The 25,938-nt window shown below is 44.0% G+C and overlaps 1 protein-coding gene across 3 annotated transcripts in view; it reads left to right on the plus strand.

Annotated features, from left to right (window-relative positions):
- Positions 1-25,440, plus strand: part of LOC120987213 (protein kinase C delta type-like) — a 28,279-nt gene extending 2,839 nt beyond the window's left edge. Inside the window, exons 1-5 of one of the 3 annotated variants that reach the window (XM_040415807.1) lie at positions 21,244-21,281; positions 22,571-22,772; positions 23,778-23,921; positions 24,824-24,953; positions 25,279-25,440. In XM_040415807.1, the coding sequence (XP_040271741.1) occupies positions 21,250-21,281; positions 22,571-22,772; positions 23,778-23,921; positions 24,824-24,953; positions 25,279-25,364 (594 nt within the window). In that variant the 5' untranslated portion in view covers positions 21,244-21,249 and the 3' untranslated portion in view covers positions 25,365-25,440. Of the gene's footprint in view, positions 1-21,243; positions 21,282-22,570; positions 22,773-23,777; positions 23,922-24,823; positions 24,954-25,278 lie in introns of those variants that run through there. The other 2 variants (XM_040415805.1, XM_040415806.1) reach the window with 2 other exon arrangements.
- Positions 25,441-25,938: the final 498 nt, after the last annotated feature.

Consider the following 25,938-nt stretch of genomic DNA (forward strand, 5'->3'; position numbering starts at 1 on the left):
GGAGTTTTCCCTCATGTGAAGCTGATGGCTGAGGCTCAGTGAGGTTTTTTCGCCTTCCTCTGGATTATATCTGATCCAGGGAAATAGTCTGACTGCCCTAAGCGGAGTCGGGAAGGAATTTTTCCCCCTACAGGGGGTTTTTTCGCCTTCCCCTGAATCAATAAAAGTCAATGGATCTAACATATCCTTGACTTTGATTTGGTATTTACACCAAATCATCTGTCCCATCATTAATAAAATTATAAATACAATAAAATTCTCTATTCCCCCCTATATCGTTGTGTGCCTGGTTTTATTCCCACTGACGAGCCATGTGCCGCTCAGGGCTGTATTTCACTGGTCTCCTCATATCATTACATATTAAGTTTCTGCTCTACTTTCTGTAAGTAAAAAGAGAACATACGAGTTCAAGGTAAAGAAGATTAACCTCCTAAAAGTCACATTAAAATTGGAAAAACCCTCCCAAAAATGAAACTTTCTTATTTGAGATTTTTATTATGTGTCTGAAGTAAATCCTGTTGGCGCACAACTCATGGGACACAATTGCATTTTTCGTCCCTTAGTGACATAATTAATTTAATCTTAAGGACCAGTAACATTTTCCCCTTTGTGTTCCAGAAGTCATAACTTTTAACCCCTTAGTGACCACCCATACATGTTTTTACGGCGGTAACTACGGGGCCTTAGGCTGGGCCGCCGCTTTTTTTTACGGCGGCCCAACCTAAGCGCTGCACGGGTGAACGCTGCACATGAAAGCTGCAGCCCTGCTCTAACAGCCCGGACCGGCAGGAGTGCCGATCCGGGCTGTTTAACACTTTACATGCCGCCATTAAAATGCAATGCACTATAGCAGTGGTCGGAAAAGTGCGGCTCGCGAGCCACAAGCGGCTCTTTTGATCCTTAGATGCGGCTCTTTGGTTCGGGCTGGCGGGTTGGCGGCCGCGCAGTCATATCGCGCCGCTCAAGCTTGCATAATGTCCGTCATGCGCCTCCTGCCCCGTCTGTCTGCTCCTTCCACTTTATGAATGAAGCAGGCAGGCGGGGCAGGAGGCGCATGACGGAGGGTGAGATGTCACGCTGCGCACAGCAGCAGAAAGGCGGGCAGCGGTGGACTTTCAGCAGAACACCGGCCATGTGAGGAGTGGTAAAGAGACCGCCACTCAGGTCCAAGAGGAGCGAAATGTCCTGCAGAAGAAAGGTAGGAGCTGCCCCCGGTGTGTGCACCAGCCCCACCGCAAGTGTCCCTGCCTCCTCCCTTCCCCCCCACTAATACATTACTTTACTTACTGGAGGGCACTTATGGGGATATCTGTGGAGGGCACTTATGGGGGATATCTGTGGAGGGCACTTATGGGGGATATCTGTGGAGGGCACTTATGGGGGATATCTGTGGAGGGCACTTATATAGCATCTTATGCTATATATGTGTCATCCACAGATATCCCCCATAGGTGCCCTCCACAGATATCTCCCATAAGTGCGTCATCCACAGATGTAAAATGATAATAATGCCAAATTTCTATATATTTTTATTTACATTTTTTACTCCTGCAGGCTATCAGCTCCCCAACTGCCCCCTCCTCCTCCAGAATGCTTTAGCTGCTCATTTCTCTGATTTGGTAGCAGCTAGAGATATTTGTATTGTTTAAAAGTTGGCATTCTAAACTTTCAAAAAATACCAGAACCACTGCATTTTCTTTACTACATGGGAAGATATCGCTGTTAGAAATAAGGATTCGGTGAATGCCTCTGAAAGTGAAAGTAAAAGCACATTTTACAGAGTTTATTCTTGGCTGTATTTCTAACAGCGACATCTCCTGCTGATGTTGTTATTCTAGTCTTGAATGCCAGCTTTCAAACAAGACCAGGCCCAGCTGCTAACAATCCAGAGATATCAGCAGTTAAAGAAGTCCTCCCTCCTCTTTCTCGTTTTCCTCAAGCTGTGCTGAGGCAGAACATTTAAAGTTGTTGTCCAGCAGTTAATATTGATGACCTATCTTCAGGATAGGTCATCAATATCTGATCGGCGGGGTCTGACACCGGGCTCCCCCGCCAATCCTCGTCATCACACTATGTCTTGTTTCCCCTGTAGCAGTGGCGCAGTGTAATTATAAGCACTTGAATGAAGTGGGTACTTGTATTACACTGGACAAAGTGCAGTGTAATGAAGAGGAAGCAGCACTCACATGGAGCGCCGCCTGCTCTTCTAACAGCTGATGGGCGGAGGTGCAGATCAGATATTGATGACCTATCCTGATGATAAGTCATCAATAATAATGGCTGGACAACCCCTTCAAGTGCATTTTCCAAAGCCCGAAGTGAGCTCAGGCAAAACTGTTAGGTGGTTAATATCCAATATTCATCTGTATTCAGCAATTTTTTAACTGAGGACATCAGTATAGAAGATAAAAACTTAATACCTGTAGGATTTGAGGATTTCTGTAAAGAATGAATATAATCACTATTACAGATCACAGCAGGGGCCACATTCACATTCACCTTATAATGTACCTAGGATGTTAGTAACCAGGTGACATTTATACAGAATTGTCTCTCTTCATAATGGAGATACAAGAACACAGTGGAAGAGAAGATAAAACCATCAATTCTTCTACAAAACATGGAGAGTAAATATCAGAGTCGGTATATAGAACACACTGTAGTGATGCAGGAACTTTTTATGGTAACACTTTGATAAAAATTGCTGAGTAAAGCATTCTTACCAACATTTGTTTTGATTTGTGGCATTATGCACAGACACACCCCAAACAAGGTCCAGAATGGCTACTTCTGGGTGTGGATTACATATATCCCACCCAGAATTTGCTGGGATCCTCTCTGAAAATTTGCTACACGAGCAACATTTGGCCTGGTGTTGTCCTGTCAAAAAACAGCCCACCATCTGGTGTATCCGAAATGAAGACTAGAGGGTTCCGCTACCATACATTATGCCACCCCACATCATTATCACCAGTGGGACTGGTGTGATGTTCCCTTGTGAAGGCCTCTTCATGGCATTGTCCACATGGTTTCCAGAGGCTGTTGTTGCCTCCAAGACATAAGTGGGACTCATTAATGAAGAGGATAGACCTCCATTCCAGCCTCCATTGCCATCTTCTTGTGCACCATGCTAGCATTTGAGAGCGTAGCAAGATGGAACACCTGTAGCTGGACGTCTGTCTCCAAGCCCAATGTCGTGCAAACGTCTTCTGATGGTTTGTGCAGACACTTTTTGCAACCCTAGGCTTGGGATGTGATGTCCAATTGCACTGGCATTACAGAATGGATCACTACATGCCTTTTTTTAAAGACAATCCGTCCGTGCAGCGGTTCGCCTCTGTGCACCTCTTGCTGTCATTCCAGTTCATAGTTATTCGCCCAACCACAGGACACACAACGTTGAACAGTCTAGGCGTGTAGTGATCTGCCAGAGTGATAAACCAAAGTCTCTCAGTTCAAAAGATTCTGTCCCTAAGTGGCATGTCAATGAACAGGAGAAAACGCACAATCATCTCAAATGACTTTTGAGGTTTCATGGGGCTAAAAAAACTTGCTCTAAATCTGGCTTTTATGCCCTTCCCCTACATGTCATAGATTGGAGCTAGGTGCTAGAAAAACCAATAATTTGCCAATCTTAGCAACTCCTGCTACTTCCTCGATTTCCATAACTTTAAGGCTTGTCCCTCTTGGTGTTTCAATTTTAGTGTTGAGGAGTGTATCTGATTTAGTATTATCTTAGAGTATTAGACCCTTTTTAAAATATAGCTTTTATTAATTCTATCTAAAAGATAATAAATCACCCTGTGATATCTGGGTGACCTTAGGAAAGTGAGGACAAGATGCCGCCCAGCTACCACCGTGAATAGGTGAGTTTGATGCCGTATAGATAGGACAGATTCCACACGGGCACTTATGAGATTGGTAATAGATATAGGTTAGGGGAAGGCTGGGGCACTTGAATAGGTGCTGGGAGTAGCTCTCCCTGTGCCAGCCCTAGATACACCTTTGCCCAGGGATAATCCCTTATGGTGGGATCTCCCTGTCCCCGTACCTGCCCTGTCTAGCCCTGTAGAACCCTATATGTTAAATATGATGTCAATGGTATTTTTTAACCACAACGCATTTCCCCACTAGGGTTCATCAGGGGGTCGGTTAGAGATAGATAATTCATGTAAATAACATCTTAAATCAAACCAAACAACCACTTTTAGGTTGCTCTGGAAATATAACAGATGAGACATGTATTTCTGGGATCGAACCCTTGGATTTTCTGCAGGAACGCAACCCTTGTCATTCAATAGGGCTTTTGTGTGGTTTTTGATGCATCTTTCTTTTTAACAAATGAGTGTTCGCTTCAATACAAAGCTGATCTGTGCATAAAAATGCACAAACAATGCATTTACATGGAGCTGTTTTTTTCAGCTTCCTATTCATTTCAATGGGAGATTCAGCGATGATTCTGCCCCATTATAGGGTGCCATGCTTCCAGGGCCGTCTTTAATATTTATTGGACCCTGGGCAAGAATTTACTTGGGCCCCCTGGATCCCCCCACCCCCCCCCCCCCCCCAGCCCACCCCCGCACTTTGCTGTACTTGCTATACAGCAGCACTTACCTGTCACATCCAGGGCCTCCAGGTGACGTCACCTCTCTGTCATCATCTTCTCTGTAGATCTTCTCTCTCATCATCTTCTCCACTCAGTCTGGACAACTTCTCTCAGCCGCCTCGTCTCTGCAGAGTGTGACACACAGACATCTTAGCTTCCTCACATTCTATCATTATCCCCCAACTGGTGTCCCCACAGTGTTATCCTGCTGCTTGCTGTGCCCCCCCCCCCAGGGGTGTAGCTATAGGGGGTGCAGAGGTAGCAGTCGCTACCGGGCCCAGGAGCATGAAGGGGCCCAAAGACACTTGTGCCGCATAAGAAGACACACAAAGCACTGAGGGAAGGGGGGCCAAGCTAAACTCTTGCACCGGGGCCCATGAGCCTTTAGTTACACCCCTGCCCCCCCAATACCCCCAAATACTATCCTGAAGAAACATTACTGCCCCCCCATAGTAATAGTGCTCCTCATAGTCCCACCAATAGTAATTCCCTTCTAGAATGCCCTCATTAGTAACACTGCCCCAACCGTGATAATGCTCCTCAACAATGCCCTCATTATTAGAAGAGCCCTCCCATATTAATAATACCCTCACAGAGCCCCCAGTAGAAATAAGGCCCCCTATTGTTCCCCCAGTGGTAATAAAGCTCCCTACAGACCCCTCAGTAGTAATAAGGCCCCCATAGTGCGCTTAGTAGAAATAAGGCGGATCTATAAGACCCTCCTATAGACCCCCAGTAGTAATAAGACCACCTATAATGTCCCCTGGATCTGCAGTGCCCCCTGCAGTTATAATCCTCCCTCCACCATACAGTCCCATGTAAATAACATCACCTCCTCCCCAGCCGCCTCCAACGCACAATCCCATGGAAACATCACCCCCTAAGGCTACTTTCACACTTGCGTTCGTGCGGATCTGTCCTGTACTTATACAGGATGGATCCGCACCGATAATACAAACGAATGCATCCGTTCAGGACCGATTAGTTTGTATTAGATTTGAATTTCTAAGTCCCAATACGGATCCGTCCTGACTTACATTGAAAATCAATGGGGGACGGATCCGTTTACAATTGCACCATTTTGTGTCAATGCAAAGAGATCCGTCCCCATTTACTTACATTGTAAGTCAGGACGGATCCGTTTGGCTTCGCAAGGCCACGCGGACACAAAAACGCTGCTTGCAGCATTTTGGGGTCCGCCTCCAAAACGGAACGGGGTGCCGTACGGAGCCGAACGAATGTATTTTGAATGGATCCGCATCCATTCAGAATGCATTGGGGTTAAACTGATGCATTTGGGGCTGCTGGGAGAGCCTTGAAACGGATCTCACAAGCGGATCCCCAAACGCAAGTGTGAACGTAGCCTAAACATTAAGTCCCATGTACATAAACATCATTCCCCCCCACCATCCACTTTCAACATACAGTCCCATGTAAATAACATCACTCCCTCCCCCAGCCACCTCAAATACACAGTTCCATGTCAATAACATACCTCCCTTCAGCCCTAACATACATCCTAGTTAAATAACTACAACCCCCAGCATTGCTCTGCCTCTCCCTTCCCTTACCTCTCCTCATGTACAGACATCAGCATTAGGCTCCTTCTCCTCTTCACTCCGGTCCAATCCTGCACTGGTCACACGATGGTGACATCATCCAGGTCATCCTATCACAGCCTGTTTTGCTGATCACATGACCTGTGATGTCACCACAGGTCCTTCACCTCTTCCCAGTGTATTAGATTCAATTGTATTGCCGTTCTGTGTACGGCAATACACTGCGTGCAGAATTATTAGGCAAATTAGTATTTTGACCACATCATCCTCTTTATGCATGTTGTCTTACTCCAAGCTGTATAGGCTCGAAAGCCTACTACCAATTAAGCATATTAGGTGATGTGCATCTCTGTAATGAGAAGGGGTGTGGTCTAATGACATCAACACCCTATATTAGGTGTGCATAATTATTAGGCAACTTCCTTTCCTTTGGCAAAATGGGTCAAAAGAAGGACTTGACAGGCTCAGAAAAGTCAAAAATAGTGAGATATCTTGCAGAGGGATGCAGCACTCTTAAAATTGCAAAGCTTCTGAAGCGTGATCATCGAACAATCAAGCGTTTCATTCAAAATAGTCAACAGGGTCGCAAGAAGCGTGTGGAAAAACCAAGGCGCAAAATAACTGCCCATGAACTGAGAAAAGTCAAGCGTGCAGCTGCCAAGATGCCACTTGCCACCAGTTTGGCCATATTTCAGAGCTGCAACATCACTGGAGTGCCCAAAAGCACAAGGTGTGCAATACTCAGAGACATGGCCAAGGTAAGAAAGGCTGAAAGACGACCACCACTGAACAAGACACACAAGCTGAAACGTCAAGACTGGGCCAAGAAATATCTCAAGACTGATTTTTCTAAGGTTTTATGGACTGATGAAATGAGAGTGAGTCTTGATGGGCCAGATGGATGGGCCCGTGGCTGGATTGGTAAAGGGCAGAGAGCTCCAGTCCGACTCAGACGCCAGCAAGGTGGAGGTGGAGTACTGGTTTGGGCTGGTATCATCAAAGATGAGCTTGTGGGGCCTTTTCGGGTTGAGGATGGAGTCAAGCTCAACTCCCAGTCCTACTGCCAGTTTCTGGAAGACACCTTCTTCAAGCAGTGGTACAGGAAGAAGTCTGCATCCTTCAAGAAAAACATGATTTTCATGCAGGACAATGCTCCATCACACGCGTCCAAGTACTCCACAGCGTGGCTGGCAAGAAAGGGTATAAAAGAAGAAAATCTAATGACATGGCCTCCTTGTTCACCTGATCTGAACCCTATTGAGAACCTGTGGTCCATCATCAAATGTGAGATTTACAAGGAGGGAAAACAGTACACCTCTCTGAACAGTGTCTGGGAGGCTGTGGTTGCTGCTGCACGCAATGTTGATGGTGAACAGATCAAAACACTGACAGAATCCATGGATGGCAGGCTTTTGAGTGTCTTTGCAAAGAAAGGTGGCTATATTGGTCACTGATTTGTTTTTGTTTTGTTTTTGAATGTCAGAAATGTATATTTGTGAATGTTGAGATGTTATATTGGTTTCACTGGTAAAAATAAATAATTGAAATGGGTATATATTTGTTTTTTGTTAAGTTGCCTAATAATTATGCACAGTAATAGTCACCTGCACACACAGATATCCCCCTAAAATAGCTAAAACTAAAAACAAACTAAAAACTACTTCCAAAAATATTCAGCTTTGATATTAATGAGTTTTTTGGGTTCATTGAGAACATGGTTGTTGTTCAATAATAAAATTAATCCTCAAAAATACAACTTGCCTAATAATTCTGCACTCCCTGTATGTATACACACAGCTTGTTTCTGTTACTGTATCTATACACACAGCCTGGTTCTGGTACTGTATCTATACACACAGCTTGGTTCTGGTACTGTATCTATACACACAGCCTGGTTCTGGTACTGTATCTATACACACAGCTTGGTTCTGGTACTGTATCTATACACACGCAGCTTGGTTCTGTTACTGTATCTATATACACAGCCTGGTTCTGGTACTGTATCTATACACACAGCCTGGTTCTGTTACAATATGTATACACACAGCTTGGTTCTGTTACTGTATCTATACACACAGCTTGGTTCTGTTACTGTATCTATACACACAGCCTGGTTCTGGTACTGTATCTATACACACAGCCTGGTTCTGGTACTGTATCTATACACACAGCCTGGTTCTGTTACAGTATCTATACACACAGCCTGGTTCTGTTACTGTATCTATACACACAGCTTGGTTCTGGTACTGTATCTATACACACAGCTTGGTTCTGTTACTGTATCTATATACACACAGCTTGGTTCTGTTACTGTATCTATATACACAGCCTGGTTCTGGTACTGTATCTATATACACAGCCTGGTTCTGTTACTGTATCTATACACACAGCTTAGTTCTGTTACTGTATCTATACACACAGCTTGGTTCTGGTACTGTATCTATACACACAGCTTGGTTCTGTTACTGTATGTATACACACAGCTTGGTTCTGTTACTGTATCTATACACACAGCTTGGTTATGATACTGTATCTATACACACAGCTTGGTTCTGGTACTGTATCTATACACACAGCTTGGTTCTGTTACGGTATCTATATACACAGCCTGGTTCTGATACTGTATCTATACACACAGCTTAGTTCTGTTACTGTATCTATACACACAGATTGGTTCTGTTACTGTATCTATATACACACAGCCTGGTTCTGTTACGATATCTATACACACAGCTTGGTTCTGTTACTGTATCTATACACACAGCTTGGTTCTGTTACTGTATCTATACACACAGCTTGGTTCTGTTACTGTATCTATACACACAGCTTGGTTCTGTTACTGTATCTATACACACAGCTTGGTTCTGTTACTGTATCTATACACACAGCTTGGTTCTGGTACTGAATCTATACACACAGCTTGGTTCTGTTACTGTATCTATACACACAGCCTGGTTCTGTTACTGTATCTATACACACAGCCTGGTTCTGTTACTGTATCTATATACACAGCTTGGTTCTGTTACAATATGTATACACACAGCTTGGTTCTGTTACTGTATCTATATACACACAGCCTGGTTCTGTTACGATATCTATACACACAGCCTGGTTCTGTTACTGTATCTATACACACAGCTTGGTTCTCTTACTATATCTATACACACAGCTTGGTTCTGTTACTGTATCTATACACACAGCTTGGTTCTGTTACTGTATCTATACACACAGCTTGGTTCTGGTACTGTATCTATACACACAGCTTGGTTCTGTTACTGTATCTATACACACAGCCTGGTTCTGGTACTGTATCTATACACACAGCTTGGTTATGTTACTGTATCTATACACACAGCCTGGTTCTGTTACTGTATCTATACACACAGCTTGGTTCTGGTACTGTATCTATACACACAGCTTGGTTCTGTTACTGTATCTATACACACAGCCTGGTTCTGGTACTGTATCTATACACACAGCTTGGTTCTGTTACTGTATCTATACACACAGCTTGGTTCTGTTACTGTATCTATACACACAGCCTGGTTCTGTTACTGTATCTATACACAAAGCTTGGTTCTGTTACTGTATCTATACACACAGCCTGGTTCTGGTACTGTATCTATACACACAGCTTGGTTCTGTTACTATATCTATACACACAGCTTGGTTCTGTTACTGTATCTATACACACAGCCTGGTTCTGGTACTGTATCTATACACACACAGCCTGGTTCTGTTACTAAATCTATATACACACAGCCTGGTTCTGTTACCATATCTATATACACAGCTTGGTTCTGTTACTGTATCTATACACACAGCTTAGTTCTGTCACTGTATCTATACACACAGCTTGGTTCTGTTACTATATCTATACACACAGCCTGGTTCTGTTACTATATCTATACACACAGCTTAGTTCTGGTACTGTATCTATACACACAGCCTGGTTCTGTTACTGTATCTATACACACAGCTTGGTTCTGTTACAATATATATACACACAGCTTGGTTCTGTTACGGTATCTATATACACACAGGTTGGTTCTGTTACTGTATCTTGGTATTGAGCTTGAAAGTGGGTGCCCAAGTTCAAATTTTTAAGGGCAAACTACAGGGAGGCTATTAAAATAAAAATGAAAAACAAAAACACTTAAACTCACTTTCCTGACCACTATTTGATCCAGCACCACGGCTCTCTTCTGTCCACCACGCTGCCGCTGGGACATAGTGGGTCATTACTAAGCTTAAATATATGCCTTTATTAGGCGTATTTCAGGTGCAGATTGCGCCGCAGTCTGTGACGTCTCCCTGCTCACGCCAGGTCTAAGAAAGTGGGCGAGGTGTGGGCGGGAGGCTGTCTTACATTAACAACTGACTGAGGATCTGTCGACGGTATGAAGACACCGGCGCCTCTTCACCACTGCCAGCTATGGGATTTATTAAAACCCGGTGTCTAAAATACGGGTCTTAATAAATGTGCCTCATAATGTTTTAGCTGCTGCAGTGACACGCCTGTATACCGTACATGACTGCTGTAACCAATCACTGGCCTCAGTGGTATACAGCACTCATGGTCAAGCTCTCATGGTCCCAGCCACCAGAGAGGCCGGCGCTTTTTTTCTATAGTGTGCAAGCACGACCACCACTGATGGATTGCCGGGTGGTCTCAACCATAGAAACGAGCAGTGCATAATGTGATGAAAAATTAAGCCAGCAAATGGAGCAATATGGACAATTACAATACATTAGTAAGTGCCTTAACTTTCTCTACGTGATAAATGCCACTTGATGAAGAGAGACAACCCATTTAATGAAAACCTCAATCCAGAGTGCTCTGTACCTCAGACTGGGCTGAGGATTCATCTTCCAATAAAGACAATGACCATAAGCCCACAGTCAAGACAGCGCAGGACTGGCTTAGGCACAACTCTGTGAATGTCCTTGAGTGGTTCAGCCAGACTTAAACCGATAGATGTGGGTCCCACCTCTGGGATCCGATCTTGTCTAGAGAACTTGGCCACCAAAATGAAGGACAGCATGCCATGCAGACTGTGAAGTGCTCTCGATTTAATGACATGGGAGTTCCGAAAATAGCCGAGCAAGTGGGCTGAAACATTTGGGACTGTCAGACGTAACCGATCCAACATCTCTGTTGACTTGGAGGTCCCGTTCTGGAGACAAAAGTGGGTCCTAGCGATATGTCATCAATGTCCCAGGTAGAAATACCCCTTTAAGTAATAAGATTTAAAATGTAACAAAATCAATCAGTAGTTCTACAAAAAGTTTCTGTGTAGCTCCAGCTATTGACAATTGACAACTGTTCTTACTATTCCCCTTGTCCATACTATAAAACTGTTTAGGGACACAACCATTTGACAAGAGGAATAGTAACACTCGTTTATTAACCTCTTCACTGGGCCATACGGCTATATACGTGCTATTTGCACATACCCCATGCAGATAGCAAGTATATAAACGTCATGGCAATTCTTTAATCCAAGCGCTGCAAAGCGCTTGGATTAAAGCTTCTGCCCCTGAACTGCTGCTGTCACGGACAGCGTACAGTCCAGTAATGCCGGCAATAAGAAAAATTTTACATATTAGGTATTGCCACGTCCGTAACAATCTGCTCTATAAAAATGTCATATGACCTAACCCCGCAGGTGAACGTTGGAAAAATAAATAAATAAAAACTGTTCCAAAACAAACCAATTTTTTGGTCACCTTACCGCATAAAGTGTAATAATGAATGATCAAAAAATCAAATGTACCCCAAAATGGTACCAATAAAAACGTCAATTATTTCTGCAAAAAAAGAGCCCCTGCACAAGACGATCGGCAGAAAAAAAATAAAATAAAGCGTTCAGAAAATAGAGACACAAAAACAATTTTTTTTTTTCAAAAATGTTTTATTATGTAAAACTGAAACAGAGAAAGTAGACACATTTTAAATAATTGCGTCCGTAACAACCTGCTCTATAAAAATAGCACATGATCTACCCTGTCAGATGAATGTTGTAAAAAATAAATATGGTGCCAAAATATAGAGCAATTAAAAATCATATGTACCCCAAAATAATACCAATAGTACCAATAAAACTGGCACCTTATCCTCTAGTTTCCAAAATGGGGTCACTTTTTGGGAGTTTCGACTGTAAGGGTGCATCAGGGGGGCTTCAAATGGGACATGGCATCTAAAAACCAGTCCAGCAAAATCTGCCTTCCAAAAACCATATGGCGCTCCTTTTAATTTTCTTAAAAATTTTAAGAATTGCTTCTAAAATTCTAATCCATCTAACGTCCTAAAAAAGAGATCGCAGCTCGCAGGTAAGTATAATGGTTCTACAAATTGCTAAGTAACCATGGCAACCGGGACAGCAGTAGCGTCCTGGTTGCCATGGTTACCGATCGGAGCCCCAGCGATTAAACTGGGACTCCGATCGGTACACTCCGCTGCTACCAATGATAGGGGGGAGATTTTAATTAGGAGGGGGAGGGAGGGGAGAGGGCCCACTGGCCACCAACGAATTAACTACAGGGAAGGGAGGGGGGGGCCCACTGGCCACCAACGAGTTAACTACAGGGGAGGGAGGGGGGGGGAGGCCGCACTGGCCACCAACGAGTTAACTACAGGGGAGGGAGGGGGGCCCACTGGCCACCAACGAGTTAACTACAGGGGAGGGAGGGGGGGTCGGCCGCACTGACCACCAATGTGTTAACTACAGGGGGGGGCCCCACTGGCCACCAATGTGTTAACTACAGGGCAAGGGGCTGCCCCCTGCTGCCTGGCAGCACCTGCCAGGCAGCAGGGGGCAGTCATGTACACAGTTCTTTTAGTATATTCTAACCTGAAGCGTCCCCATCACCATGGGAACGCCTCTGTGTTAGAATATACTGTCGGTTCTGAGTAAAGCTATTTTACGCTTTTAGTATATTCTAACCTGAAGCGTCCCCATCACCATGGGAACGCCTCTGTGTTAGAATATACTGTCGGTTCTGAGTAAAGCTATGAAAAAGCTTTTATGCAGACGGATCTTTTGATCCGTCTGTATAAAAAGTAACCTACGGCCACGGATCACGGACACGGATGCCAATCTTGTGTGCATCCGTGTTCTTTCACGGACCCATTGACTTGAATGGGTCCATGAACCGTTGGCCGTGAAAAAAATAGGACAGGTCCTATTTTTTTCACGGCCAGGAAACACGGATCACGGATGCGGCTGCAAAACGGTGCATTTTCCGTTTTTTCCACGGACCCATTGAAAGTCAATGGGTCCGCGAAAAAAAATGGAAAACGGCACAACGGCCACGGGTGCACACAACGGTCGTGTGCATGAGGCCTAAGTAAAAGCGTTCCAAAGTTAATAGCACATAAAGTGACATAGGTCAGATTTGCAAAATTAGACGTGGTCACGAAGGTCAAAAATGGCTTGGTCTTGAAAGGGTTATTTTGTTCATAGATTTCCAGGAGGAATAACAGAAGAACAGGACAATACAGAGATTTATCCTAGAGACAGATTATTTCATAAATATGGCACATGTAGTTTATGGCCATCTTTATAATGCAGATTATTGCTCCACCTTTGCAGCACATTTCATTTGATAAGTTTCCAATGAGTTCCCTAAAAATCTAAGAAAAATGGAAACTTAAATCCATTACATTCGTATTTTCAATAAGTATTCTAAAAAAAAAAAAAAAGATGGCAGAAATGGCTGAACGCTATTGGTCAGTTCCTGCTCACATCACAACCGTGTAACCAGGGCAACTGTGGTGCCCGCATCTGAATGGTAGGTGGCAGTTGGAAGTGGCAGTTAGAGTTGACTGGCGACGGAGGACATACCTGTATCTGCTGACCGGATGGAAAGCGCTACAATGGATTCGGAGGAAGAGAAGATTGTTATGAAGAGGAGAGGAGCGAAGAAAAGAAGAGGAATTCCTGACTCATCGGCTGATGAGCAGAAGGTGATGGAGAAAGAAGAGGAGACTCTCATCAGGAGGAAAGGAGGGAAGAAGAGACGGACCATCCTGACCTCAGCGGATGAAGAGAAGGAGACACCCAAGAGGAGCAAGAAGAGGAAGAAGAGAAGACCATCCAGCTCCTCCAAGAAGACGTCTCCTAAGGATCAGCTCATTCAAGTGAAAGAAGATGTGAGTAAAGAGCCCAAATGTGCCAAGAAGAGAAAACTCATCCTTATCTCTTCAAAAGGAGCAAAGAAGTCCCTGATCAAGAAGGAGGACGACGACACGGTGAAGACAGAAGACCAGCAGGAGGACCAGAGAGTCTCAGGTAGATGCACACATACAGGAATACACAAGTTATACGTCCTGGACACTTTGTTATAACTTTACATTAATCTGATCTGTAGCGCTGAGACCTGAGACAAGCAGAAGGAAGGGGCTTCCACATTTACAGCTGGGGGATTATTAGGGGTGGGGGAGGGGTGCTAGCCGCCATGTATACTGGGTGCTCAGTTCCATGGAAGCGACAACAAGCCATTCTGTCTTGGTCAGGGTATTTAGATACATGGCTGGGGCAGTGAAGTGTGAATTAGGCCATACACAGTCCAATCTTAAGCATTTCATGTTATTATAGCAATTATTTCTAATCCCCCCAATAGTGTCCTGTATGAGTTGTCAGCAGAGCCTGTGCATGGATAGAATACAGGCTGTCATAAACAGCAGCCCATAGTGTGTACAGTACACACTGTAATAACCCTGCATGCACAGGAGTGATCCTGATACATGGAGCAATGTGCCCCTAATGGGAATGGTTAGAAGTGGTCAGGAGCTCCAAGTCCATAGAAATGTACAAGGCCACATGCCGAGCCCATGTCTACACCTCACTGACCTCCAAGGTGACTTCTAATATTTTTAATAATGTATTCTAGGAAGTGCATTACTTCTTGTGATACACCCTGCAGCTGCTGCAGAACTTCTTTCTTTAGGCCACTTTCACATGAGGATTTTTGTAATTCAAACCCAGGAACAGATAATACATAAGAAATGCAGAGTTTTCCATGATCCTTCCTCTCTGTGTAGGCTCCTCTCTGGGTTTAGAATCACAAATACTGACCCCAATACTGACCTGAATATGTAAGTGGGAAAGAGCCCCCAGTAATGGACTGGGAGGAGGTCTGCAGCATCCGAGCTGTGTAATGCTGTTCTGCAGCAGCTTTGAAAACTGTATTTATTTAGGTGGTTTGAGGTCTATATATATTATGGGGCGAGTATTAACTCCAGGATTCGTATTCAGGGGTCTGGTCTGCAAGTTTACAAAGTTTTTGTTTTTATGGGGATCATAAAACAGTCATGGTGATACTAAATATATGTGTTTACTACATGTACAAAATAAAATATTCTAAAACCCAGAACTTTTGTATTTATTCAACAGACTTTAATTTTTATTGGTACCAAACATACAACTTTTTGACCACTTTTTATTCCATCGTTTGGGAGGTAAAGTGACCAAAAAGCATCAAATCTTACATTGTGTATTTTTTTAAGTGTTCACTGTATGGGATATTTTAATAGGTTGGAAGTTTACAGACATGGTGATACCAGTTATGAATATATGGTATTGTTTGCATTTTCATATGATAAATGTGAAAAAAAAATCATTGTTTAACATATATTTTTTAAATGTTTTGAAACCTTTTATTAAACATTTGACACACACTGTGTATGGCGTCTACCCTATACACTCCACTGCCAAATATGTATATGTATGTCACATGTCAGGAAGGGTTAAAGGGGTTGGTATTAAAATATCAAGATATTTTTCAAAGGAGGTGATTGTCTTAACAAGAAAAAATAAAAACACCCAATTCACCATTTTGGGTCATCTTGTGCCACCCCCAAAAAAATTAACAAAAAGTGACAAAAAATTTGTATATACCCACAAAATGTAGCAATAAAAACTATAGTTAATTTTGTAAAATACAAGCTCTCATACAGCTCTAAAATATAAAAAAGTTGTGGCTGTTAGAAAATCTTGATGCAAAGAAATTTTTGTTTATTCAATATAACTGCTCGTATCCAGAGGTTATGACCCCTCCGCAATCCAGCAGAGGTGGCCATGCTTGTACACGATAGAAAAAAAGTGCTGGCCTTTCTGGTGGCTGGGACTGCAGGAGTCCGGATAGGCCGGCACTTTTTCCTATAGTGTGCAAGCATGGCCACCTATACTGGATTGCAGGGTGGTCGTAACCTCTGGATATAAGCAGTGTATAATTTGATGGAAAGATTAATCAAGCCAGCAAAGGAAGCAATATGGACAATCACAATACATTAGTAAGTGTCTTGTATTAACTTTCTCTACATGGTAAATGCAACTTACTGTACTGAAGTGAGACAACCCCTTTAAGGGGTTAAGGTACTTGGCCTGGGGTCTGTATTTATTTAGGGGGTCTGTTTTCTGTATTTATTTTGGAGTCTGGTCGGAGTCGGTATTTATCTATGGGTGCTAGATGCTATTAACCTCTTGCCGTCACACTAATGCCGAAAGGCGTCAGTGCGGCGGCTCTCTCAGGTCTCAATGACGCCTATTGGCGTCATCTCGTGAGACTCGAGATTTCGTGTGAACGAGCGCGCGCTGCTCGGAAGTTATACTACAGCCTGCCAGCAATGATCATTCGCTGGCAGGCTGTAGATGTTAAAATAATCGCATCAGAAAGGTATGTCAGACGCTGTTTTGTTAACAGCGTCTAATATACCTGCTACCTGGTCCTCTGGTGGTCCCTTTTGCTTGGATCGACCACCAGAGGACACAGGCAGCTCTGTAAGTAGCACCAATCACCACTACACTACACACACACACCCCTGTCACTTATTAACCCCTGTCACTTATTAACCCCTGATCACCCCATATAGACTCCCTGATCACCCCCCTGTAAGGCTCCATTCAGATGTCCGTATGAGTTTTGCGGATCCACGGATCCGCAAAACACGGACACCGGCTATGTGCTTTCCGCATTTTGCGGATCCGCACATTGCCTAACCCTCAACTATATAGAAAATACCTTTTCTTGTCTGCAATTGCGGACAAGAATAGGACATGTTCTATATTTTTGCGGAACGGAAGTGCGGACCCGGAAGTGCAGATCCGCAATTCCGGATCCGAGCGGGACAAAGTCTGTCCCCATAGAAATGAATAGGTCCGCAATTCCGTTCCGCAAAATGCGGAACAGAATTGCGGACGTGTGAATGGGGCCTAAGGGTCCCTTATCACCGCCAGTTAGTTAGCTACTTGTTAGGTAGTTAGCGCCCAGCCCTCCGCACCGCAGTCACTGATTAGTCGCTGATTAGCGTCATCGCTGTCGCTAATCAGCACTAGTACTATATAGTATCTGTAAGTGATCAAGACTGATCGCAATCAGATCTATATCAGTACATTAGGGTCACCTTAGGCTCTACAAAAAACGCAGTGTTCGCCCGATCAGGCCTGATCTTGTGCGCACACTTGCGTTCAGTCCGCCCCACCGCAGTGACAGAAATGTTTTTTTTTCTGATCACTGCAAAAACACCGTAAAATCGGTGCGGCGCTATAAAGATCACTTTTGAGGGGCATGGTGAGTGCATAGAAGATTTTTTTTTTTGCCACAAGTTAGCGGAAATTGTTATTTTTTTATTTTTTTTTGTTTTTTCTTACAAAGTCTCATATTCCACTAACTTGTGCCAAAAAATTAAATCTTACATGAACTCACCATACCCCTCACGGAATCCAAATGCGTAAAACTGCCCTGTGAAATCCTAAAGGTACTCATTGGAATTTGGGCCCCTTTGCGCATCTTGGCTGCAAAAAAGTGTCACACATGTGGTATCGCCGTACTCAGAAGTAGGGCAATGTGTTTTGGGGTGTATTTTTACATATACCCATGCTGGGTGAGAGAAATATCTCTGTAAATTGACAACTTTGTATAAAAAAATGGAAAAAGTTGTCATTTACAGAGATATTTCTCAGACACAGGATGGGTATTTGTGAAAAGACACCCCAAAACACATTGCCCTACTTCTTCTGAGTACGGCGATACCACATGTGTGACACTTTTTTGCAGCCTAGGTGCGCAAAGGGGTCCAAATTCCAATGAGTACTTTTTAGGAGGGCATTTTTAGACATTTGGATTCCAGACTTCTTCTCACGCTTTAGGGCCCCTTAAATGCCATGGCAGTATAAATACCCCACAAGTGACCCCATTCTTCTGAGTACGGCGATACCACATGTGTGACACTTTTTTGCAGCCTAGGTGCGCAAAGGGGCCCAAATTCCAATGAGTACCTTTAGGATTTCACAGGGCATTTTTACGCATTTGGATTCCAAACTACTTCTCACGCTTTAGGGCCCCTAAAATGCCAACGCAGTATAAATACCCCACAAGTGACCCCATTTTGGAAAGAAGTCACCCCAAGGTATTCCGTGAGGGGCATGGCGAGTTCATGTTAAATTTTATTTGTTGTCACAAGTTAGTGGAATATGAGACTTTGAAAGGAAAAAAATAAATAAAAAATAAAAATCATTTTCCGCTAACTTGTGCCAAAAAAAAAAAACTTCTATGAACTCGCCATGCCCCTCACAGAATACCTTGGGGTGGCTTCTTTCCAAAATGGGGTCCTTTGTGGGGTATTTATACTGCGCTTGCATTTTAGGGGCCCTAAAGCGTGAGAAGTAGTTTGGAATCCAAATGCGTAAAAATGCCCTGTGAAATCCTAAAGGTACTCATTGGAATTTGGGCCCCTTTGCGCACCTAGGCTGCAAAAAAGTGTCACACATGTGGTATCGCCGTACTCAGAATAAGTAGGGCAATGTGTTTTGGGGTGTATTTTTACATATACCCATACTGTGTGTGAGAAATATCTCTGTACATGACAACTTTTAAAAAAAAATTATACAAAGTTGTCAATTTACAGAAATATTTCTCTCACCCAGCATGGGTATATGTAAAAATACACCCCAAAACACATTGCCCTACTTCTTCTGATTCCGGCGATACCACATGTGTGACACTTTTTTGCAGCCTAGGTGCGTAAAGGGGCCGAAAGTCCAACGAGTACCTTTAGGCTTTACAAGGTTGCTCACAATTTAGTCCCGCCCAAAATGCCAGAACAGTAAACACACCCCACAAATGACCCCATTTCGGAAAGTAGACACCCCAAGGTATTCACTGAGGGGCATAGTGAGTCCGCCAGAAGTTAGCAGAAATGGAAACTTTATTTTATTTATTTTTTCCTCAGAAAGTGTCATTTTCCGCTAACTTGTGAAAAAAAATTAAATCATACATGAACTCACCATGCCCCTCCGCGAATACTTTGGGGTGTCATCTTTATAAAATGGGGTCATTTGGGAGGTATTTATACTATCCTGGCATTCTAGCACCTCAAGAAACATGACAGGTGCTCAGAAAGTCAGAGCTGCTTCAAAATGCGGAAATTCACATTTTTGTACCATAGTTTGTAAACGCTATAACTTTTGCGCAAACCAATAAATATACACTTATTGGATTTTTTTTTTTATCAAAGACATGTAGCACAATAAATTCTGACACAAACTTGTATAGAAATGTAGTCATATTTGAACAATTTTACCTGAAAAAGTTAAAAATACACTTTTTTTGAGAAAATTGCGGTCTATTTTGATTAATATCAGAAAAATGAAAAATCTCAGCAGCAATCAAATACCACCAAAAGAAAGCTGTATTTGTGAGAAGAAAAGGAGGTAAAATTCATTTGGGTGCAAAGTTGCATGACCGAGCAATAAACCGTTAAAGTTGTGAAGTGCCGATTTGTAAAAAAGGGCCTGGTCACTATGGAGGTGGTCCTTAAGTGGTTAAATAGAATAATATAGTCCCCCACCTATCACCATTCCAAGTCTATGGAACTGCTGGAGATAGCCCAGCTCTGTGTTTGGCAATGCAGATTCATTATTAATGCCTCAGATAGGAATATCCCTTTAAATGTCTTCTCCTGTTTTTCTATTATTTCCCCCCCAGTTGAGGACAGTGGTGTTCGGCCAACCTGCTCTAGAAGCACAATCTCCAATAACATCAGGGAGAGATTATTATTCCATCATGTGCTCGGGCAGGGAAGTTATGGAAAGGTCATCTTGGCTGAGGACACTTCTAACCATCAGAAGTATGCTGTGAAGATCATCAGCAAGAGAGCCATGCTTGCCGACTGTAATGAGGCGGACGTGTTGGTGGAGCACCGAGTGTTACAGCTGGCATCTGGGAGCCCCTTCCTTGTCCACGCGGCCTTTGCATTTCAGACCAAGGTACACTACTGACAACCTCACTTTTATCAAATGTCTCCACTCATAACCCAATCAGTATAAAAGGGGCCAGCAGCAGTCGCTGGGGAACCCAAGACCCTTCACTGTAAGACCTGACAGAATGACTATCCATGTCAGAGCGAATGGGTCTGGTAGAACTGCAGGGACCCCCAGTTATAAGAACAGGGGTCCCCGAGTCCCCCTTCATGTGAATGAAGAGGTTGTTTGCATACATGACCAATGCTTTATTTAAAACTCCATTAAAACACATACAATGGCTGTGTGCTCTCTGCTTCCGGGTGCGTACTCATACGCTCCGCGATCTGCAAGATGCGGCTAAAGAGGGGACGTGTGCCATCTTTTGAGGCATGGCTGCACAGACTCAGAAGCACGTGGAAGGACCGGTGTCCGTTTTTGGCAAATCTGCAGTTTGCGGTCTGAAAAAAAGGATGTGGTCATGTGAATGGGACCTAAGGGTTGTCCACCATGTCTCCATCACAGGACCAGGACAGATTTATAGCAGCTACAGGAAACCATTGAAGGTTCCTATTCAATAACTGCTCGCAGAGATCATAACTGACAATCTGATACAGAAAGATTATAAAACTGTATAATCTTTCACTATATACAAAGAATAACCATTACTTAATGAAACTGGAATATCCCTTCAAGGATTACAGAAGCCACTGTTATATTCTGTACAGTAAATGTGTAAATGTGATCTGATGGTTCAGTAATGGTGTCTTCTATGTCACAGATGCTTGTTCTACTTGGGCTGGAATACATGAGCTGCGGGGACCTCGATCAATTCCTGAGGATGAAGGGGCGGCTTGACATCCCCAGTGCAAGGTAAGGCTGGATACAAAACCTCAGCTAAACGGTGAGAAGATGCCATGAAATGTTAGATACAGCGTCCTGCCCCATGTACATCACACTGATGAGATCTGCTCCCCCGTTTCTTCTCTACCAAAGAAGGATTAAAGAAATGTTAGGGAATGTTTCCCCTCTTCCTTGGGCTCTGATCCTCCATCTGATATGAAAAGACATACAGGAGAACAGATCTCCCCCGTGTGATGTTAAGAAGCCTTAGGGCTCTTTCACACTTGCGTTCTTGTCTTCCGGCATAGAGTTCCGTCATCGGGGCTCTATGCCGGAAGAATCCTGATCAGGATTATCCTAATGCATTCTGAATGGAGAGAAATCCGTTCAGGATGCATCAGGATGTCTTCAGTTCCGGAACGGAACGTTTTTTGGCCGGAGAAAATACCGCAGCATGCTGCGCTTTTTGCTCCGGCCAAAAATCCGGAACACTTGCCGCAAGGCCGGATCCGGAATTAATGCCCATTGGAAGGCATTGATCCGGATCCGGCCTTAAGCTAAACGTCGTTTCGGCGCATTGCCGGAGCCGACATTTAGCTTTTTCAGAGTGGTTACCATGGCTGCCGGGACGCTAAAGTCCTGGCAGCCATGGTAAGTGTAGTAGGGAGCGGGGGAGCAGTGTACTTACCGTCCGTGCGGCTCCCCGGGCGCTCCAGAGTGACGTCAGGGCGCCCCAAGCGCATGGATCACGTGATCGCATGGATCACGTCATCCATGCGCATGGGGCGCTCTGACGTCATTCTGGACCGCCCGGGGAGCCGCACGGACTGTAAGTATACCGCTCCCCCGCTCCCCGCTCCTACTATGGCAACCAGGACTTTAATAGCGTCCTGGGTGCCATAGTAACACTGAAAGCATTTGGAAGACGGTTCCGTCTTCAAATGCTTTCAGTACACTTGCGTTTTTCCGGATCCGGCGGGCACCTCCGGCAACGGAAGTGCATGCCGGATCCCAACAACGCAAGTGTGAAAGAGGCCTTAGTCACATTCCCAGGTATTAAAGGGGTTCTACTGGGAATGGTCAATGGTCACAAGCAACCTGTCCTAGAATGTGACTAGAACTGGTTTCCTCCAATAGCTGAGCTGATTAATGGGGTGAGGGATGTGAAGCCACCATGCAGCCCTGGCAATAAGAAATTGCCTCCTCAGTTGACAGTGATAAGATATATATTTTGCCTCTTATTTTACTGATTGGTAAGAATGTCTAACAGTCTTCTGTGTTATCCTCGCATTATATTCATTTTGTTACTTTTCTCACAGATTCTATGCCGCTGAGCTCGTGTGTGGCATCCAATTTCTCCATTCGAAGGGAATCATCCACAGAGACCTCAAGCCCGAGAACATCCTGGTGGCTGAGACGGGCCATATTAAGATCACGGATTTCGGTCTCGCACTTGACAACATGCTTGGAGACCGCACAGCCACCGAATATGCTGGGACAAAGGGCTATGTGGCTCCTGAGGTGAGAAAAAGGGGGTTTCCTCATTTCCACCATTCCATTTGTATTAAAGTGGTTTTCCAGGTTTGGAATATCGGTCGCATATTCTCAGCTTCAGCCATTAATATCACATTGGTGGAGGTCCGACTCTTGGCACCCCCACCTATTACCTGTTTGAAGGGTCCTCATTGATGGTCTGAGCTCTACCTCATTGATTACTGCACGCCACCTACTTGACGCCGGCTACTGCAGCTTCTTCTCATTGACGTGAACGGGACAAGGCTGCAATAACCTGCAGGTAGCGCCCGGCCCTTCATACAGCTGATTGGTGGGGATGTCGAGAGTCAGACCCCAACTGATCGGATACTGATGGCCTATTCTGAAGAAAGATAATGAATATTCTGAACCCAGAAATCCATTTAATAATGGTAATTATTCTTATTATTAATCATTCATCTTCAGATCATTATGTATTGATGAATGCCTCATCTTAACTCATTCCTTTTTACAGACACAGGGGAAGAGTTATCAAGACTCGCACTTTCTGCGCCGGTCTTGATATCTCCTGTGTTGCTCCTGCAGTCCATGTCCCAACCAAAAATCTACGACATCTCCGAGCGTCCGTACATTTCTGGCTTCAAATGTACCAGAAAACTGTCACAAATAAAGATAAATTATTCATGGGTGGCTGACCATGCCCCTGTGACAAAAAACAAAACAGCAATTCTGGCGTTGAGATGTTTTTTTTGTTTTTTTATGGTGTTCTCTTAACAGCAATACTTCTGTATTATTGCAAATAGTTATTTTCATGCTTATTTCTACAGAGTGTATGAGGTGCCCTGACAGCAGCAGATGACTTTGTGGTTACAGTTTATCTGCAGCTGGATGGAGGCAGAACATCTTGTCCTCATTCAGCTAAACACCTTGTGTGACCCAATACTACGCTATGCCAGCAATGGCCCTGCCGGGCACCTACAGTGCGGGTTTATAGTATAAGCCGTGTAGTCACTCTTCTCTCCTTTCTGGCAGATGCTGGCTAAGGAGGAGTATGGCGTCGGAGTGGACTGGTATTCATTTGGTGTCATCTTAAATGAAATGCTCACCAGTGAGTGCACTTACCAACCTGCACTGTTTGACAAAACACGCTCCGGCGCTAAAGACATCATTAAAAAGGTCAGTATGTTCCTACATGACACTACTGTACTGTATACAATGTTACAAGACAACCTGTGATAGGAGACATCTCCCCCTACAATGCCCCATAGTGCACCATGATCTCCTTCACTAATACTCACCACTGTAGTGTTCAGGAGGGGTCGCCCCTCAGGATAGCAATACACAACCAGCACTTCTGTAGTATACAAGGTGACAACACTGGTCTCCACCAGAGAGGAGGCCGAGTAGGATGCTGGAGCCACAACTTCTCCAGCACAGACTCAGCAATAGCACAAATGTCTGCCAAGAGCTCCAAGGACTGCCCTGGAGCCAGGTTACATAGGAGCAGCAGGGAAATATCATTTCTATTCTCCCATGGTAACATTTTTGGGAATTACTGACCTAATGGATAATTGGTTTCCCTTTAAAGTAAGAGCCTGGTACGTGTAGTTAATGTACTGAGGACATGTCTACACACTTAGTCCACCCCTCGGAGTTTATGTAACAAGAAGCCACAGATTTCTAAAATCTCCCATTGCTGACACTACAGCCTGAGTCCAGCATTCAGACAGAATAAACATTAGGCAAAATGTATCAAAACTACTACAAGAGAAGACAAGTGAGAAGTCGCCCAGGGAAGCCAATCAGATTGCAGATTTCGTTTCCCAGCTAGCCTCTGAAAATGTAAGAAGCCAATCAGATTGCAGATTTCATTTCCCAGCTAGCCTCTGAAAATGTAAGAAGCCAATCAGATTGCAGATTTCGTTTCCCAGCTAGCCTCTGAAAATATAAGAAGCCAATCAGATTGCAGATTTCGTTTCCCAGCTAGCCTCTGCAAATGTAAGATCTGGAGTCTGATTGGTCATTGTGTTTATCAGTCGTTATAGTCACTAAGTTATAATTACATTCCTCATTTTCAGCTCCTCCGGAGAGATCCTGCCAAGCGCTTAGGAGTCCACGGGAACATCCGAGGCCATCATTTCTTCCAGCATATTGACTGGGTCTCTGTGGAAGCCCTTCGGATGGCCCCACCACACATCCCTGTAGTAAGTACATGAAGAGAAGCTCTTCCCTGCTCTACATACACGTTATATACTGTATAGGATTCTCAATGTCAGGGGCTTGATATAGGGTGGCTACTGGCTTCACCTCAGAAAGCCGGACCTCACTGACCATGCCCCCAAACCGATAAACCACGCCCACATCGATAGTTGTTGAATGAGTAAGATGGCATGTAAGATGCTTTATACTCCTCCAGAAAGACTATATCTTATTATGGTGGAGGATGAGTACATAAGGTGATCATATTATATGTGAAAATACTACCACCAGAAGCTTCATATCAGGTCTTTCATATCAGTTTATTTGCTTTTAGCCATCTACACCTCAACGCTGTGCCAGGCAATTCAACCTGGGCACAATGGAGGCAGCAGCGGCCAAGAAGGGACCTTTACCATCTAAACATCAGGCCATTTTCAGAGGGTTTTCATTTGTCACCCGGTAAACCCTCCACCCGCTCTAATGTCATCAGAGCAAGATGTCCTCCTGAGCTCCTGGAGACGGACAGAAGACCAGACCCAGGTATATAGCTGGAAATAAGTGGTGTTCCTATACAGCTGTATGAATTTCCTAATGATTCAAGATTTAAGGTGCTCCAAATGTGTAGCTTCAGTTTTCTGACCATTAGGCTTCATGTACACGACCGAATGTGTTTTGCAGTCCACAAAACATGGATACCAGCATTTTCCCGTTCCGTATGTCCCGCCATATTGTAAAAATTACTATTTTTATCCACAAATCTGAGAAGAATAGGATATGTTCTATTGTATTTTTTGCAGGGTTACATACGGCTGCATGGATGCGGACAGACGGATGACATCCATGTGCTGTCTGCATTTATTGTGACCCCATAAGGATTGGATCCGCCTGTGATCTGCAAAAAATACATTCAGATGTGGACCAAAAATATAATCATGTGCCTTAAATGGTTGTGTACAATCCCTCATCTTCACATGAGCACTCAGTCTTTATATAT

This window comes from Bufo bufo, chromosome 1 (genome assembly GCF_905171765.1).
Source record: "Bufo bufo chromosome 1, aBufBuf1.1, whole genome shotgun sequence".
NCBI lineage: Eukaryota > Metazoa > Chordata > Amphibia > Anura > Bufonidae > Bufo > Bufo bufo.